The 15,510-nt window shown below is 64.9% G+C and overlaps 8 protein-coding genes across 8 annotated transcripts; 4 read left to right on the top strand and 4 right to left on the bottom strand.

Annotated features, from left to right (window-relative positions):
* Nucleotides 1-61: 61 nt before the first annotated feature.
* On the bottom strand, nt 62-2,142 carry Q8F55_003205 (uncharacterized protein; the record flags this gene model as incomplete). The annotated part of the gene is made up of 2 exons (XM_069351753.1): nt 62-1,001; nt 1,034-2,142. The coding sequence occupies 2 exons, from the start codon at nt 2,140-2,142 to the stop codon at nt 62-64; spliced, it is 2,049 nt and encodes a 682-aa protein (XP_069212139.1).
* A 308-nt stretch (nt 2,143-2,450) lies between these two features.
* Nucleotides 2,451-3,904, top strand: Q8F55_003204 (uncharacterized protein; the record flags this gene model as incomplete). The annotated part of the gene is made up of 5 exons (XM_069351752.1): nt 2,451-2,625; nt 2,662-2,774; nt 2,808-2,904; nt 2,948-3,142; nt 3,192-3,904. The coding sequence occupies 5 exons, from the start codon at nt 2,451-2,453 to the stop codon at nt 3,902-3,904; spliced, it is 1,293 nt and encodes a 430-aa protein (XP_069212138.1).
* A 222-nt stretch (nt 3,905-4,126) lies between these two features.
* Q8F55_003203 (uncharacterized protein) lies at nt 4,127-5,251 on the top strand (the record flags this gene model as incomplete). Its single annotated transcript, XM_069351751.1, has 1 exon — nt 4,127-5,251. One exon carries the CDS (start codon nt 4,127-4,129, stop codon nt 5,249-5,251), a length of 1,125 nt encoding a protein of 374 aa, XP_069212137.1.
* Nucleotides 5,252-6,179: 928 nt separating this feature from the next.
* Q8F55_003202 (uncharacterized protein) lies at nt 6,180-6,561 on the bottom strand (the record flags this gene model as incomplete). The annotated part of the gene is made up of 2 exons (XM_069351750.1): nt 6,180-6,188; nt 6,226-6,561. 2 exons carry the CDS (start codon nt 6,559-6,561, stop codon nt 6,180-6,182), a joined length of 345 nt encoding a protein of 114 aa, XP_069212136.1.
* Nucleotides 6,562-6,743: 182 nt separating this feature from the next.
* Nucleotides 6,744-8,277, bottom strand: MDM10 (Mitochondrial distribution and morphology protein 10; the record flags this gene model as incomplete). Its single annotated transcript, XM_069351749.1, has 4 exons — nt 6,744-7,330; nt 7,366-8,090; nt 8,137-8,143; nt 8,181-8,277. The coding sequence occupies 4 exons, from the start codon at nt 8,275-8,277 to the stop codon at nt 6,744-6,746; spliced, it is 1,416 nt and encodes a 471-aa protein (XP_069212135.1).
* Nucleotides 8,278-10,455: 2,178 nt separating this feature from the next.
* COX6 (Cytochrome c oxidase subunit 6) lies at nt 10,456-11,034 on the bottom strand (the record flags this gene model as incomplete). The annotated part of the gene is made up of 3 exons (XM_069351748.1): nt 10,456-10,490; nt 10,540-10,836; nt 10,953-11,034. The coding sequence occupies 3 exons, from the start codon at nt 11,032-11,034 to the stop codon at nt 10,456-10,458; spliced, it is 414 nt and encodes a 137-aa protein (XP_069212134.1).
* A 430-nt stretch (nt 11,035-11,464) lies between these two features.
* On the top strand, nt 11,465-12,568 carry SKI6 (Exosome non-catalytic core component; the record flags this gene model as incomplete). Its single annotated transcript, XM_069351747.1, has 4 exons — nt 11,465-11,495; nt 11,531-11,783; nt 12,024-12,139; nt 12,189-12,568. The coding sequence occupies 4 exons, from the start codon at nt 11,465-11,467 to the stop codon at nt 12,566-12,568; spliced, it is 780 nt and encodes a 259-aa protein (XP_069212133.1).
* A 453-nt stretch (nt 12,569-13,021) lies between these two features.
* Q8F55_003198 (uncharacterized protein) lies at nt 13,022-15,469 on the top strand (the record flags this gene model as incomplete). Its single annotated transcript, XM_069351746.1, has 8 exons — nt 13,022-13,037; nt 13,078-13,349; nt 13,528-13,883; nt 13,933-14,089; nt 14,125-14,335; nt 14,369-14,506; nt 14,541-15,056; nt 15,093-15,469. 8 exons carry the CDS (start codon nt 13,022-13,024, stop codon nt 15,467-15,469), a joined length of 2,043 nt encoding a protein of 680 aa, XP_069212132.1.
* Nucleotides 15,470-15,510: the final 41 nt, after the last annotated feature.

Below are 15,510 nucleotides of genomic sequence, written 5' to 3'. Positions count from 1 at the left end.
GCGCTGTAGCCATAAGTGTACTGCCATGCATAGATCGCCTTGCCCTGGCCCGCACCGCCGCCTACGTCGCCAGCGTCCCAGCGCCGAATAGGTCGCGGAACAGCACGTCCCACTCGATCCACTCGCCTGGGAGATCGACGTCGGGCGCGGCGCGGGGAAGCGCCACCGTGCGGCCCGTGTACGGGTCTGTCACGTCGTGCGGGTCGGCGTCGGCCGTGCTCTCTGCGCCGGCGTCGACCCCGCTGCGCGCGAGGATGGTGGCGCGCAGCCCCTCGAGCGTGCGCAGCGCCTGCGCGTTGCTGCGGCTACTCCCAGCCATGTTGAGATTCGACTTGAGCACGCCGATGACGAGGTCGAGGTCGGCCTGGTGCCGCGCAGTGTTGTCCTCCTCGCCCCCGCTGAGCAGCGCATACGCCATGACCATGCCGCCGGTGAAGCTCTTCATGCCGTACGTCCACAGCGCAGTGGTCGGCGCGTCGATCCACGAGAAGAGCATGTAGCTGGTCATCATGCGGATGTCTTCGACGAGCCGGTGCGCCGCGTCGACGGCATGGGCGAGCGCCGTGCGCGCCACTTCCGGGTCGGCCGAGCCAAAGTGCGGTCTGTAGAGGTGCACGTGCGCCTCATCGAGGGCGATAGTCATGATCACGGCCTGCATGTGCACCCACGGCGGCGAGTGGTACGGGTGGTTGTCGATGGTCAGGTATCCCGGCATGGCTGTGCCGAGCTTGTCGACGAGCGCAGCGGCGGCGGCCAGCCGGTCGAGCAGCGGCACGGCCTCGTCGGCGAGCAGCGCGTCGCGCTGGTCGAAGAACTCGACCCAGAGGAGCTTGGCGTCGACGTACCCCCACTCTGGGATGCCGCTCCACTGCGGCGTCGCGTCTGCCGCGCTGGCATCGGCCGCACACAGCGAGTCGAGCACGCCGTCAGCCACGACCGCTGGCCGGGCGACATCGGGGAACGTGGGCCGGAAGCCAATGTTCATGCGCTCGGCCGTCAAGCTGGCGTCAGCGAGCCCACCCCAACAACCTACTTGGTGAGAAAAACAATCTGCCACCAAACACGCCGGCGCATCTCCTTGTCGAACATGCCCTCGCCAGCGCGGTCGCGGTGCAGGCCCGCCAGGAGCGCCGCGGACCCGGCCTTGCCGAGCGCGAGCCACATCTTTGCCGGAGACGAGCTTTCGCCCGTGGTGTGCGTGAGCACGGCGATCAGCCGCGCGTGCACGTAGTCTAGCCCCAGAGCCGCCCGGTCCTCGCAGAAGTCGAGGAGAGCGTCCATCAGCGCGCGGAGCCGCGTCTCGCGCTCCTCTGCCGCCGTGCGCGCTGAACTTCCCAGCGTGCGGAAGGTCGTGCTCGCCGCCGCCACCAGCAGCGCGCCGGCAAACATGGCCAAGAACGGGGCGTCGGCATCCTCCCAGCTGCTCTGGGCCAGCGCAGCCTCGCACCGCCGCGTAAAGCTCGCGGCGTGCACCACGCGGAACATTGTGTCAAAGTTGAGAAAGTCGCGGAGCAGCCTGCGCGCCTCCTCGGCCGGCGGGAAGCGCGCCGCGAGCTCGCGGAGCTGGCCGCTCGCGAAGGGCGAGTACGTCGGCAGCGATGCCGGCGTCGCGGCCGGCGTCGGGCCGGCACTCAGCCCGCGCGCCATGTCGTCGAGCCGCGCCTCGAGCTCGGCGATGCGCCCCCGCATGCCGTGGTAGTCGCCCGGCGTGTCGCCTTCCAGCCCCATGGCGCGCGCGTGCGCGTGCAGCGCCGTGTGGTCGTGCTCCAGCCCTCTGTGTGGTGTCGCCGTCGAGGCCGACGCCGCCGACGCCGCTGCTGGCGGCTCCACCTCGTCGGGCCACGGCACGAACACGCACGCGTGCCCCCTCTTGGCCGACACACACGCGCCGCACGGCCGCGCCTGGTCGCACTTGACGCGCAGCCGCTTGCAGCGCGTGCAGACGAGCACTGCGCGATGGCGCTTGCGCGGCGGCTGGGGGGTCGAGCTGTCGGCCGACGCCTCGCCGTAGCTGCACACGGCGCCGTGCGCGCGGCTGCAGGCGCCGCACGGGTGCGCATGGTCGCACTTGAGCTTGAGGCGCTGGCAGCGGCTGCACGTGTTGACGGCGCGGCGCTTTGCGGCGGCGGAGGGGTCGGCCATGTTGTTGTTGACAGGGAGGTCTCGGCGCTGTTTAGTCGGCCGGGGCGGCGTCGGGCGGTCGGGTGGGGTGCTGGGCTGCAATGTCGAGCGGCGTCCTGAGAGGTTCGTCTGCGCAGTCAGGAGCGGATATCGCGACGTAGAGAGCAATGGAGGATGAAGAGAAATGCATGCATGTGGATGTCGACTCGGTAACCTCGGACGGGCGGGGCACGGGGATAGCACGGGGATAAGCCGGGCGTGGCGGCGTGTGGCGAAGTTATAAGACGCGAGCGGCGGGTGAGCACATCTGCACGCACAACCCAGCAAGCATGAGCACGACACAAGACATCGAGAAGAGTGTAGCGTCAGCGCCGGACAGCGGCGCCAGTACCCCCAGCACGCCGCTCACGCCGCCGCCGCTCCCCCCACCCCCAGAGGGCGGGCGCGCGGCCTGGCTCACCGTCTTTGGCGGCTTCTGCGCCGCGTTCGTCCAGTTCGGCCTGGGTACGTCCCCCCCTCACCCACAGCAACTTACCCCAGCCAACGCGTTCGGCGTCTTCCAGGGCTACTACGAGACGCACCAGCTCGCCGCGTACTCGCCCTCGACCATCAGCTGGATCGGCGCCGTGCAGCAGTTTATCCTCTTCTTCGGGGTACGTCGCCACAATGGACAGAGCTGACCCCAGGGCCTGTTCACTGGCCGCCTGTTCGACGCGTACGGCGCGCAGGCGCTGCTCATCCCCGGTTCGGTGCTCTTCGTGCTCTCCCTCATGATGACGAGTCGTGAGTCCGGGCCGGCACGCCCACTGACGCCTAGTCTGCACAGAGTACTACCAGTTCATGCTGGCCCAGGGCCTCCTCTTCGGGCTCGGCAGCGCCATGGTCTTTCACCCCGTCGTCGCGGTGCCGTCCCAGTGGTTTCTGCGGCGGCGCGCGCTCGCCACGAGCATCGTCGTCGCCGGCTCGGGGCTGGGCGGGACGCTGTGGCCCATCGCGCTCAAGCGGCTCATCGACGAGATTGGTCAGTCCCCCGCCGCCCCCTCCCCCCTCGTCCCATTCTCACTTCCCAGGCTTCGCGTGGGCACTCCGCACGGCCGGCTTCATCGCCCTCGCGCTCCTGTCCCTCGGCGCAGCGTGCATCCGCACCCGCCTCCCGCGGCGCAAGGCGCAGCCCTACACCGGCCTCCTGCGCCCGCTCAAGGAGGCCCACTTCGCGCTCCTCGCCCTCGGCATATCCCTCGCCTCGTGGGGCATGTTCATGCCCTTCTTCTTTATTACGACGCACGCGGCTGCGCTCGGCGCGTCGTCCAACATGGCGTTCTACACGCTCGCCATACTGAACGCCGGGTCGACGCTCGGCCGCCTCTTCGCGGGCGTTGGCGACCGCCTCGGCCGGCTCAACACCATCGTGGGGGGCAGCTTGCTCACCGGCGTGCTCCTGCTCGTCTTTTGGATCCCGCTCGACTCGGTCCCCGCGCTCATTGTGTTCGGTGTGCTCTTCGGCTTCGTCGCGGGCAGCATTATCAGCCTCGTGCCCCCCTCGGTGGCGCAGATGTCGGAGCCGCACGAGATTGGCGCGCGCGTGGGCTTGACCTATGCCATTCTCGCTTTCTTCACCCTCTCTGGGCCGCCCATCAACGGCGCGCTCCTGAGCGCTGGTGGTGGCGGAAGGCGCGGATACCAGTACGCTGGGGTCTTCTCTGGCGTCGTGGTCATTGCCGGCGCGGGGCTGCTCCTTGCAGCACGGCTGCGCATCAACAAGCAGCTGTGGGCCGTAGTGTAGAGCCGACTACCTTCAGTAGATAGACTTGGAACTTGTTAGAGTAGGCCCATGCACGAGCCATCACCCCTCGTTGAAGGCTGGAGCGTCTCACGGAAGTCGTGCACAGAGTATTGCGCCACAAGCCAGATGATCTCCACTTCCTCACTGGACATTGACCCCACTCTGCATCGCCATCATTCCCACCTGTCCCAAGCCTCCTCTCGGCACGCACTCCCACTAGCCATGAGCACCGACCCCACGGTGTCGTTGGCGCGACTCCTCGAGGAGCTCCGCCTCCGCAGCGACAGCTCCGCATCCATGGCGTCGTTGGCGCGACTCCTTGAGGACCTCCGCCTCCGCAGTGACAGCGGCGTCGTCGAGGCCAGCCGCAAGCGACGCCGCCGTGAACAATCGCCCGACTACCAATTTGTCTACCTCGACCCCCCAGACTCGCCGCCCAACCCCCACACCGGCATTTTCCGCCCGTACTCCGTTGGGCGCTCGTTTGGGGTGCGCAACCCTGCGTACCGTGCCGACACTGGTGAGGCGCATTCCGTCGCGCGCTTCATCTTCTGGTACTTGCGCGGCGCGATAGAGGAGGCCGAGGTCGAGCAGATCCGCAAAGAGTCTGACGGGCTGCCGCCACCGGATGAAGCCGTCACCCTTCAGCTCAACCCAGCGACAAGAAGGGAGACATGGGCCTACTCCGCGACCGCGTACTATGCGGCCATGGGCCATCACCCAGTGCGCTGGCTCGCCGAGATTGAACCAGGCGCTGTTGTCCTCAACAAGTTTGTGCCCAGCGCAAATCGTCAGGACCTGCTAGACTCCCTTGGAGCTCCCGTCGCTCTCGAGCTCCTTGCCAGGATGGCTAGCAAACAGGCCATCCATAACGAAGAGCAGAACCCGATAGTCGAGCTCGAGCCCCTCACAGAGGAGCAGGCCACGCTCAACTGCGAAGTGGGCTCGCGCCCCATCAAGCTGGTAACGCCCGAGCCTTCACGCTCGGTACCGGTCCCGGCCGAGGCCTCGCTCGACCGGTCATGGGCGTCGTCGACAATGCCCAAGGGCGAGTTGACCTCGGTACTTCTCACAAGGCGTTGCGAGGAGTGGACCGAGTGGCGTCTCAACACCATGTGCGACGCACACTTCGACCCCTACTCTGTCATCACCGTGACGGGGCGAGCGGCCATCATCTATCTCAAGGCTGTCGGGCGGAGCATACGCCTGTCCCCCGGCGACGTGTTTGGTCTCCTGGCATCGGAGTACGAGCACAGGCTCGTGTGGGAGGGCACGCCAGATGAGGACGGCGAGCCGGAGGGCTTTATCCACGAGTGCTTTACGGCGGCAGGGAGTGTGGTGAGGTAGTTCCAGTGAGAGGTAGTTAGTTGCGCTGGCTGGTGCCCCGCCGCCCTAAGTACGACGCAAGATGCAATGACCGCACTGGATTGTACTACCGACGACCGCATCTGTAGGTTGTTAGACTTGAACCGCAGTGTACAATGCACTGTGTACAGTGTCCTCCAATCCGACGGCGTATGTCGCGCACGCAGGCGATTCCTCCCCCGACGAGCGACTTGACTTCCACCTAGCCTGCGACCCCCAAGGATAAGATCCAAGACGGCCGGACGCTAGTTGGAAGTCGCTCGACGAGGCAGTTCAAGGCGTCGTCGTACCGGCGCTCGCCAACTGGGGTTATCCGCATGGAAAAGGGATGGAAATGTACCATATAGTCGCAAGGGGCGCCAGAGGCTCACAACCAATACTCTGCCAAGCTCACCCGCGCAGGCCGCACCGCAATGCCGTGCACTACGACAACCACCCCGCCAGATTCGAGCTCCCGTGCTGAGGTGCTTCGGTACTGAGTACCCCGGCCTCGGCCGCGCTAACAAACGACGTTTCCAAGCAGCCAGACGGCACCGGCGAAAAGTGACGGCAGTATAGACGCAAGGCGGCCTGCTGAGAGGTCCCAATCGTTGCCATCCCCCAACAAGAAAGCGAGCCCACGAGAAGCCATACAACCTACCTGTTGAATCCGGGAGGAGTGGGAGTGCTTGTTGAGCGACGTAGAGTTGACGGTGTGATGAGGTGTGCGATGGCAAGAAGGAGTAGGGTCGATGGATGATGGGATGAGGTGGGAGAGACAATGTCAAACGACAACAATCAGTGTTTGTGTGTTATATACTTGTGTTGCGCCGCCCACCGGTGGGTGCGCGCCGACCAGTGGGTGCCCCGCCACCCCACACACGTTACATGATGCACCTAGTCAGCCGCGACAGAGCCAAACACCTCGCGTCTAGAAGTCCTGCAACGTCAGCATACGATACACTCCCCAAGCTCACCGTCACCCTCCCGCCAAACTGCCAGTCGGCGTCGCCAGCAATAAACGGGTCCTGCTTCGGCCCGCCAATCTCCCCCGTCTTGGGGTTGACCTCGCCCTCAAACTCTGGCTTGGGGCCCTTCCTTGCGTCGGGATGCGTGGTGGCAGTCTCAAGCTGCTCGAGGTTGGGCGCGTCGCCCGACTGGCCGGTCTCGGCGGCCTTGACGAGCCGCTCGAACTCGGCCTGCTCGGCTGGCGGGAGGGGAGGGGGGCGGGGGCCCGTCTTGAAGGACGTGAGGCGGGGAGCTGCGGTGCTCAGCGGCCTGGTGAGACGGGGGAGGAGGCGTAGTGCGGGCATTTTGGTGGTGTGGGCGATGGAGAACGCGTCCAACGAGCTGTTCGACGTCATTCCGACGGCGGCGACGGAAAGTTGCGGACGAGAAGCTGCCGATTTGGGCCGATCCTAATCAGGTTTGTAATCGCATTACAAGTGGGCCGCAAATTGTAATGCCGCTAGGATTCTACGCGGCATGCATGCCTCTACGAGTAGTACTGCACCTCCAACCCCACGCTCCTGACCACCTTCCTGCTGTTCCCGTTGAGAATGTCCGAGATGAGCCCGACGCTCACGAGACAGTTGCGTATTCTCGACTCGTACAGCATCGCGATGGACCAGTTGCCGCTCAGCCGCGCCTTGAGCACGCCGTCGCGGTCCTTGTCGCCCGGCGCGAGGGGCGGGGCCTTGTGCGACGCAAGCGGAGAGACCTCTGCCTTTGCAGCATCGACGACCTCGGGCTCGTCGGCACGCAGCACGCCGCCGATGAGGCGCCTCTTCGCCAGCTCGGCCTTGAACTCGTCGCTCAGCTCGACATCCGCCTCGACGCGCTTGCCCCGCCGCCGCCCGATCCACCACTCGCCGCCGATGGCAAAGTCCGACTCGTAGCTGTACACGTTGACGCCGAAGCGCGTCGCCACCGACACGGTCGGCGCGATCTGCGCGGCGTACGCCGTCGACAGGAACCCGATCAGCGGGTTGTACAGCACCGTGATGGTCGTGGGGGGCGACGGCGGTGTGTTGGGTGACGACGACGACGCCGGGAGCGTCGTGAACCGCACTCCTGTGGACACTGGGGTCAGCGCTGCACTTTTTGATGTCACTTACACCCCGCACTGCGCTGCTTGACAGAGAGGTAGACCTCTCCGCCGAGGCTGAACCGCCCGCGCAGCCCGCCGTCCATCATCTCCTCCTCGTCAATCCTCCGGCTCGCGCTGGCCTCGCCCTCCGCAACCGGCGCCTCGCCCCGATCTCCAACCCAGCCAAAGTTGTACAGCTGGCGGATGCCGAACATGCCGTCGGCCGCAGAGTAGGTGTACTCGCCAGAGTACCGCCCCGTGTCGTGCTGCAGGCTGAGCAGGACGTTACCCGGCTGCTTGGCCCGCGTCGGAACAGGCGCCGCCTCACCAGGGGTACGCGCGGCCCCGGCTGTTGGGCTCACCGGGCGCTCCGTAGCCGGCTGGTGGACGAACGCGCAGGTAGCCGCCAGCGTGGGCGTCAGCCGCGTCGTCGCCAGGCCGGAGAGGTGCATCGTCGGCAGGTGGAGGCGCGAGTAGAGGAGGTAGTCGCGCCCCTGGATCTGCCTGCCGCCGAGCCAGATCTCGTCCTTTGGCTGCGGGCGGAGGGGCGGCGCCGGGACGCGGAACCGCTCGACGACGGACGCGAAGGGCATGCTCGCCGACGGCCCGATGTTGGACAGCGGCTCCGAGGTCGTGAGGTAGGACAGCGAGCCGTTGAGCTGTGGGAGGGCATCGAGGGCATACGAGGTGAAAAAGATGGGAGTGGGCGCGTTGGCGAGCTGCAGGATGAGCGAGTCGGGCACGGGGAAGTCGCTGCAAGGGTGAGCTTGTACGAGTCTCGAGACGGCGGTCAGCTCACATCAAGGCTGAGTGGTCAGTAGATCGCTCTCAGCCGCGACGCACCAGAGCTCGATCTCGTGATGTTCGAGTACAGGTTGTCCTCGTTCCATCCTATGGCCTCGTAGTAGCTCCTGAGGAGGAGCGTCGCGAATGGGAGCATGGTGGTGGTGTGGGCAATGGCAAGAGCAGAGCAGGTCGAGGCGACTATGACGCGTTGAGTGCCGCCCGCCGAAATTCGTCACTCAAACGGCGCCTATATAATCTTGCTTTTGTTTACATTCCACCTTCCCTCATCACTCAACTCACATTCATTCTTCCTACACACCTCGCCAGTCCGTTTACTCTGCCCACCGCTCACAGATCCCTTAGCCCACAGGTAGGTTGTATGGCTTCACGTGTGTCGCTACTGTGTTGAGGGGGGCATCGATGGACCTCTCAGCGGGCCGTCATACCGTCTATACGATCCTGTCGTCCCTTTTCCTATGTTCCGCTTTGCTGCTTGGAAGCGTCGTTGCCCAAAGCCTCTTCACGGGTCCTCATGTCTGGCGGGTAGGTTGTCGTAGTGCATCATGAGTGGTGGGTGTGCAGCCGAGCTTGGCCTAGCGTCGGCGTCCGCTCCTCGGACCCCTTGGTCTATATGGTTGATTCCATCACTTTTCACTTGGAACCACCCGTTGAGCCCGCGTCGGCGTGATGAAGGCCTTGAACTGCCTCGTCAAGCGACCTTCGAGCCCTTCCTCAGGCAAGGAACCAGTGTCTGGCCGTCTTGTGACGGCCACAGGCTCGGTTAGGAGTTCAAGTCGCTCGTCGTGGTGGGAATTGGCTGCGCGTGCGGTACACCCCGTTCGGGTTGGAGGATTCACGCATTGTGGTTCAAGTCTAACAACCTACAGCGTCGGCAGTACGGTCAACAAGCACCACCCTAGGCGCACCCGTTTGTGTGGGGCGAGGTGGCAGGTAACCGTGAGTAAGTTGAAACACATGTGGGCTTGGTCGTAGCAGGTCGTAGCCATTCTACCTCTCCAACGCCAGACCGTTGAGTGGTGCATGCATGAAGATCTCAGTCGCTCGCCGTCGAAACAGAGGAGACTAAACATTGTGGTTCAGATAGAACGCCCGCTCCTCACCGTCCATCACTCTCGGCTTCAAGGTAGGTTGGTTTCGCTCCTGTGTCGGGGGGAGGGCAGCGGCGGGGCCTCTCAGCGGGCCGGCTTGCCGCCTATACGATTCTGTCGTCGCCTGTGCCGCTGTCAGCTGTTTGGAAGCGTCGCTGTCCGCGCAGTCGAACCGAAGTACCCCCGCACGGGAACTCGCGTCTGGCGGGGAGGCTGTCGCAGTGCACCATGCGTGGTGGGTGTACGGGCGAGCTTGGCCTAGCGTCGGCGTCGGCTCTTCGGACCTTGCGTCGGCGTCGGCGTGATGAAGGCCTTGAACTGCCGCGTCGAGCGGTCTGCCCGTCTTGGTTCATACGCTCGACGGTCGCATACTTCATACTTGTTAGGAGCCAAGTCGCTCGTCGTGGTGGGAGTTGCCTACACGTGCCACACACGCCGTCGGATGAGAGGAAACTGCCCGGCGCAAGCTGCCAACCTGTAGGACTGCCAGCGTTCGCCGCCGATCCTGGCCATATGCCTCCTGCTTTGCTCTGGTGGAATTAATGCATCTAGTGTGTCGTGCACTCTGGCTGTCCCTTGTGTTGTCGGACCCAGTCGCCTGTCGATCGGGCTTATCAGAAATCACTCGCGCCCCTTCAACCCTGCAGGCGGCGAGTGGCCGATACGCGCGGACATGCTCCGCAGTGTCCGTTTCGGCGCAGCCTTCGGTGTCCAGCGCTGCTGTCGACGCCGGTCGATGCTGGAGTGGGGTGCGGGTCGTTCTGCGCTGTTGATTAGGATGAGTAGTGAGCGCGCGCAGATTCGAGCCATGTCCGCTGTTAGTGTCGTCATTCCACCACCACCGCTGCAACTCGCAACTTCGTGGGTGCTCCGCGCCGAGCTACCCGCGCAGAACGCGCCATGCAGCGTCGCGCACACCAACCCGTAAACGCAGATGGCGGTGGCGCTCGGCGCTCGGCGTTTCGTCCCACCGTGCGACGCGATTCCCCCCGACCACGTGCTCCGGCCTTGCCCGCTGCGTTAACCGGCCTTGTCAGTCCTGTCGATGTCGGCGACGGCGGCGGCGCGCACACGGGGAGTGCTGGCGCCGACACGGCGCCGCGCGCGTTGGCTTGATTGTTTATGCAGGTGCGATATACAGCCCTAGAAGAGATTTTTTTATCCACCTCTTTGCGCGGGGTCGTTGCGGCCACGCGAGTGACATTTCCATCTAGTTGATCCTCTTAGAGGTTGTAGAGCTGCTCCTTGGTCTGGATGCCTGGGGGTGTGAGTGGGCTGCGGCCAACTCCCGAAGCCGTAGGACTTACCCAGCTCGTCGATGACGGGCTTGAGCGCGGCGAGGTACTGCTCGTACTGGCCCTTGTTCTCGACCTTCTCCTTGACACCCTCGAGGATACGGACGGCCGTGGCGTAGTCGTTGACCTTGCGGGCGGCGCGGAGGGCGTTCTCGATGACCTCGACCGAGGGGACGAGGTCGTAGGCGAAGGCGTTGTTGAGGCCGCGCTGGAGCTCGAACAGGTCGGTGACCGAGCCGAAGAACGAGGCGTAGCGGGCGTTGAAGGCCTCGTACGACTCCTCGGCGGCGTGGGACGAGTAGCGGACGGCTGGGGGGTGTTAGCTGGGCAACATTGGCCTGGCGCGGGCGAGTTGCGATGGGCATCGGCAGGGGACGGACGGCTCGGCCCATCGCAATCTTGCCCTGCGCGCAGGTGCTACGCACCCGAGAGAGCGGCGGGGCGGGCGACGGTGGCGCGGAGGGCGGGGCGGGCGGCGGCGCGGAGGGCGAGGCGGGCAGAGAGCATTGTGATGGCTGCTTTTGGGGGTGCAAAAGAGGGTCTGAGTGGTGAGTAGAGATGTCGTAGGAACAAGACGGAGCAGCAGTAACACCCACTCGGAAAGAGCAAGCAGGCGATTGGCGGGGGGAGTGTACGCTGGCGGGGGTGCTGGCTGGCGGGCGGGCTGGGCAGGATTAAATGGGAAAAATTGCACACAATTTAATATTTCTAATGAAAAGCGTGGCTTGCACGTGGCAAGTTCTAATGAAAATCACAAATGAGTCCAACTCGATTTGTATTTCCCAGTGGAATAGCGGAAGCAAACCCCCCTCCATCGCTTATCCAAGCCTCCCGCTTAAAAGTTGCCCAGAGATGACTTCACTCGTCCAAGTCGCCTTCCTCGTTGCCGACGCCGACTCCGACTCCGCCGTCAACAACCACACCAGCGACGACAACAATGTCAAGGATAGAGATCCTCAACCTCGCAGGTGAGCTGCCGGCCTCTCCTCAGAGCTGACCCCAGGCCTGCGACACGACAACCGCCGGCCGTACGAGCTCCGCTCGTTCGCGTCTACGCTCTCGACGCACCCCGCCGCCGACGGCAGCGCGACTGTCACGCAGGGCCTCACCTCGGTCCAGGCGAGCGTGTCCGGCCCCCGCGAGCCCCGGCAGAAGGCGGGCGCGGCGCACGACAAGGCGAGCTTGGTGGTCGAGGTCGGCGTCGTGCCGTGGGCGCAGGGCGTGGGGCAGGGCAGCAGGCGGAGTCGGGGGGATAAGTGAGTGCTGGGTGTGCGGGAGGCGATGTGGAGGGGTGGGGCGTGGCGGGGTGTCTCGACGAGCGAGTGCAGCTTCGGGTGGGTGACGTCCTGCTCGCGCACGCAGCTGGACGGGGGACAGGAGAGGGACTTCGTCTCTCGCCGCCTTCCTCGCCCCGACATGGCCGTCTAACCGCTCGGCCCCTCCACCATCGTGGCATTCCTTCCTCTACTCCGCTGTGGCACCGCTGACCTCCCCAGGCGTCTGATGGAAATCGGCGCGGCCATCCGGCAAACCTTCGAACCCGTCATCCTCTCTCACCTGTACCCGCGCTCCGAGATTGCCGTGCAGGTGCAGGTGCTCACCGCCGACGGAGGTGGGTCTGGCTGTGTTGCTCGCATCTATTGTATCAGCTAACCCCTCAGGCATTCTCCCCACCGCCGTCAACGCCGTGACCCTCGCGCTCATCGACGCCGGCATCGCCATGCTCGACTACGTCGCGGCCGTCTCGGTCGGCCTGCACCTCACCCAGGCGCTGCTCGACCTCTCGGCGCCCGAGGAGTCAGACCTGCCTACGCTCGTTGTCGGCGCGCTGCCCACCAGCGGAAAGGTGACGCTCGCGCAAATGGAGACACGGCTGCACGTCGACCGCTTCGAGGACATGCTCAAGCTCGGCGTGGACGCGTGCACCGTGCTCAAGGCCGAGATGGAGGCGACGGTCAAGGCGCGGACCAAGAACGTCGTCGAGCGCATGGCGATCGGCAGCCGTGTGGGCATTGTTGGCGGAGGAGACCAGTTGGTGTAGACTACTGTCGTGTCCGTAGACGCGGAGGTGGTGCCGGAGGTGTTTCGCTCCGAAGCTCAACTCGGAGCGAGATGGCGTCGGCGGTCGGCTCGGCGCCCGTCGCAGCCGCTCGCCCCGCCCTGTACTAAGTATGCCCTATGCATTGGACCGCGAGGTCGCTGTACTTGTGCTGTGCGTGTGTCGGAGGCGTCGAGCCAATGGCCGTGGCGTCGGTCGGTCGGCCAAGTGCGGCGCGAGTCGCGTGGTCGCCTGCCAGCCGGTGGAGGTCGCCTCGCGGCGCCGGCGTCACCACGCGCTGCCCGACCCGCTCGACGTCAGCGTCTCTCCCTCGCCCGTTCCATGCGCATCACACCAACGCGGGCATTCTACACGGTCGCCCTCCTGCCGATAGCATTGTTGATGCTGCGCTCCATCTCTCTCATCGTCCGCCCAGCAACCCGCACCCTCTTCACAATGTCAACCAAGGCCTGTGAGTGACGGTCCTTTGACGCAGCTCACCCCCGACGCAGACCCCAAGCCGCCCATCGCCCCGCCCAGCTGGTCGTACACGCCCGAGAGCGTCAAGGCCGCCGTTGACAAGTACATCTCCAACACGCAGACGCTGCTCGACGACGTCGCCGCCCTGCCCAAGGAGCAGCGTACCTTTGACTCGGTGGTCCGCCGCCTCGCGCTCGAGGACGCCGTCGCCGACCGCGAGACCGAGCCTGCCCTCTTCCTGCAGTACGTGCACGAGGATGAGGCGGTGCGCAACGCGTCGGTCGACGGTGACAAGGCTATCCAGGTGCGTGCGAGGCGGGGGGAAGGCGGAGGGGTGTCTCTCGCGCTGCCGGGTAGGGTGGGGAATTGGACCGTGGACCCAGCGATCCAGAGGGGGGAGGTAAACTCGGACACCCCCACCACCTCTGCCCCTTGTCCCTCTCCCTCTCTCCCATCGCCCATACCATGTGCTCACGCCCCAGGAATTCGGCCTCAAAGCCGTCGCCCGCGAGGACATCTACCAGGCGCTCCTCGATGTCGAGGCGCACGGCGGCAAGCTCAACGACGAGGAGCAGCGCCTCCTCGACCGCATGATCCGCGACCGCAAGCGCAACGGCCTCGGCCTGCCCAAGGACAAGCGCGACGAGCTGCTCGCCCTCCAGACCAAGATCATGGGCCTCGAGGTCGACTTCCAGCGCGCGTGCAACGAGGAGAAGGGCAGCCTGCTGTTCACAAAGGAGGAGCTCGAGGGCGTGCCCGAGACTGTGCTCGAGGGCTACGCCAAGGAGGGCGACAAGTACAAGGTTACGTTCAAGACCCCCGATATTGTCCCCATCTTGTGAGGAGGCTATGTCTTGCTCCATCGTAGCCACGCTCACACACCACAGCCAGTACGCCGACGTCCCCGCCACCCGCCGCAAGGCGCAGCTCGGGTACGAGGGCAAGACGATCAAGAACGCGCCGGTCCTCGACGAGGTCGTCAAGCTCCGCCGCAAGGTCGCCGACCTGCTCGGCTTCGACAACTTTGCGGACTACATCCTTGACGTGGGTTGTCGGAGATTACCCAGCTAACCCGCCAGATCAAGATGGCCAAGGACTCGAAGAACGTGCTCAACTTCCTCAACGACCTGCAGGAGAAGCTCACGCCGCTCGGCGAGGCCGAGAAGCAAAAGTTCATCAAGGTCAAGAAGGCCGAGCACGAGAAGCGCGGCTGGCCCGTCGAGAACGAGCTGTACCTCTGGGACTACCGCTACTACGACCGTCTGACGACTGAGCGCGACCTGGCTCTTGGTGAGTGTGACAGTTGGAGCAAGCTGACAGCAGACGACAACAAGGTCAAGGAGTACTTCCCCGTCGACAAGGTCGTTCCTACCATCCTCGACATCTACCGCCAGCTCCTTTCTGTCCAGTTCTACCCCGTGCCCCGCGACGATGAGCACGGCGGCAAGACATGGCACAAGGGTGGGTGTCGCTCGCGGTGTCGCTAACCCACCAGATGCCGAGGCGTACGCCGTCTGGGACGCGCCCAAGGACGGCAAGGAGACGTTCCTCGGCTACATGTACCTCGACCTGTTCCCCCGCGAGAACAAGTACGGCCACGCCGCCGTCTGGGGTCTCATCCCCGGCTACACCAAGGCCGACGGCTCGCGCGCGTACCCCACCGTGTGCATGGTCGCCAACCTGGCCAAGCCGACGCCGACGCGCCCCGCGCTGATGAAGCACGACGACGTGGTCACCTTCTTCCACGAGATGGGCCACGCATTCCACGGGCTCTGCTCGGCGACCCAGTTCTCGCGCTTCCACGGCACGCACGTCTCGCGCGACTTTGTCGAGGCGCCCTCGCAGATGCTCGAGAACTGGTGCTGGCTGCCCGAGCAGCTCAAGACCATGTCCGAGCACTACGAGACGAGAGAGCACCTGCCCGACGACCTGATCGCCAGCATTGTCAAGAGCAAGAACCTCAACCAGGGCCTGTTCAACCTGCGCCAGCTCTTCTTCGGCCTCTACGACAGTGAGTGACACGTCCTGGTTTCCGCTCACGCCCCAGTGACGCTCCACACGTCCAAGGACGACAACCTCGACCTCACCAAGCTGTGGTGCGACCTGCGCGAGAAGACGTCGCTCGTGTCGACCGACGGCGAGTACGTCGGCGGCCAGAGCGGCTTTGCGCACATTGTCGGCGGCTACGCCGCCGGCTACTACGGCTACCTCTACTCGCTCGTCTTCGCGGCCGACATGTTCGAGTCGGTGTTCAGCGCCGACCCGATGAACCCGGCCAACGGGCTCAAGTACCGCGCCGAGATCCTGGGCCCCGGCGGCAGCCGCGACGAGGCCGAGTCGCTGCGCAAGTTCCTCGGGCGCGAGCCGAACAACAAGGCGTTCCTCAAGCAGCTGCTGAGCGGCGCCGAGACGGCCAAGCTGTGAGCGGGGGCCAAGTCAAAGGAAAGCAGTATCGCATGCAGCAT

This window comes from Vanrija albida (assembly GCF_041260175.1).
Source record: "Vanrija albida strain AlHP1 chromosome Unknown contig_2, whole genome shotgun sequence".
Classification (NCBI taxonomy): domain Eukaryota; kingdom Fungi; phylum Basidiomycota; class Tremellomycetes; order Trichosporonales; family Trichosporonaceae; genus Vanrija; species Vanrija albida.
Note: the sequence above shows the minus strand (reverse complement) of the source record. Positions and strands in the feature narration are given on the sequence as shown.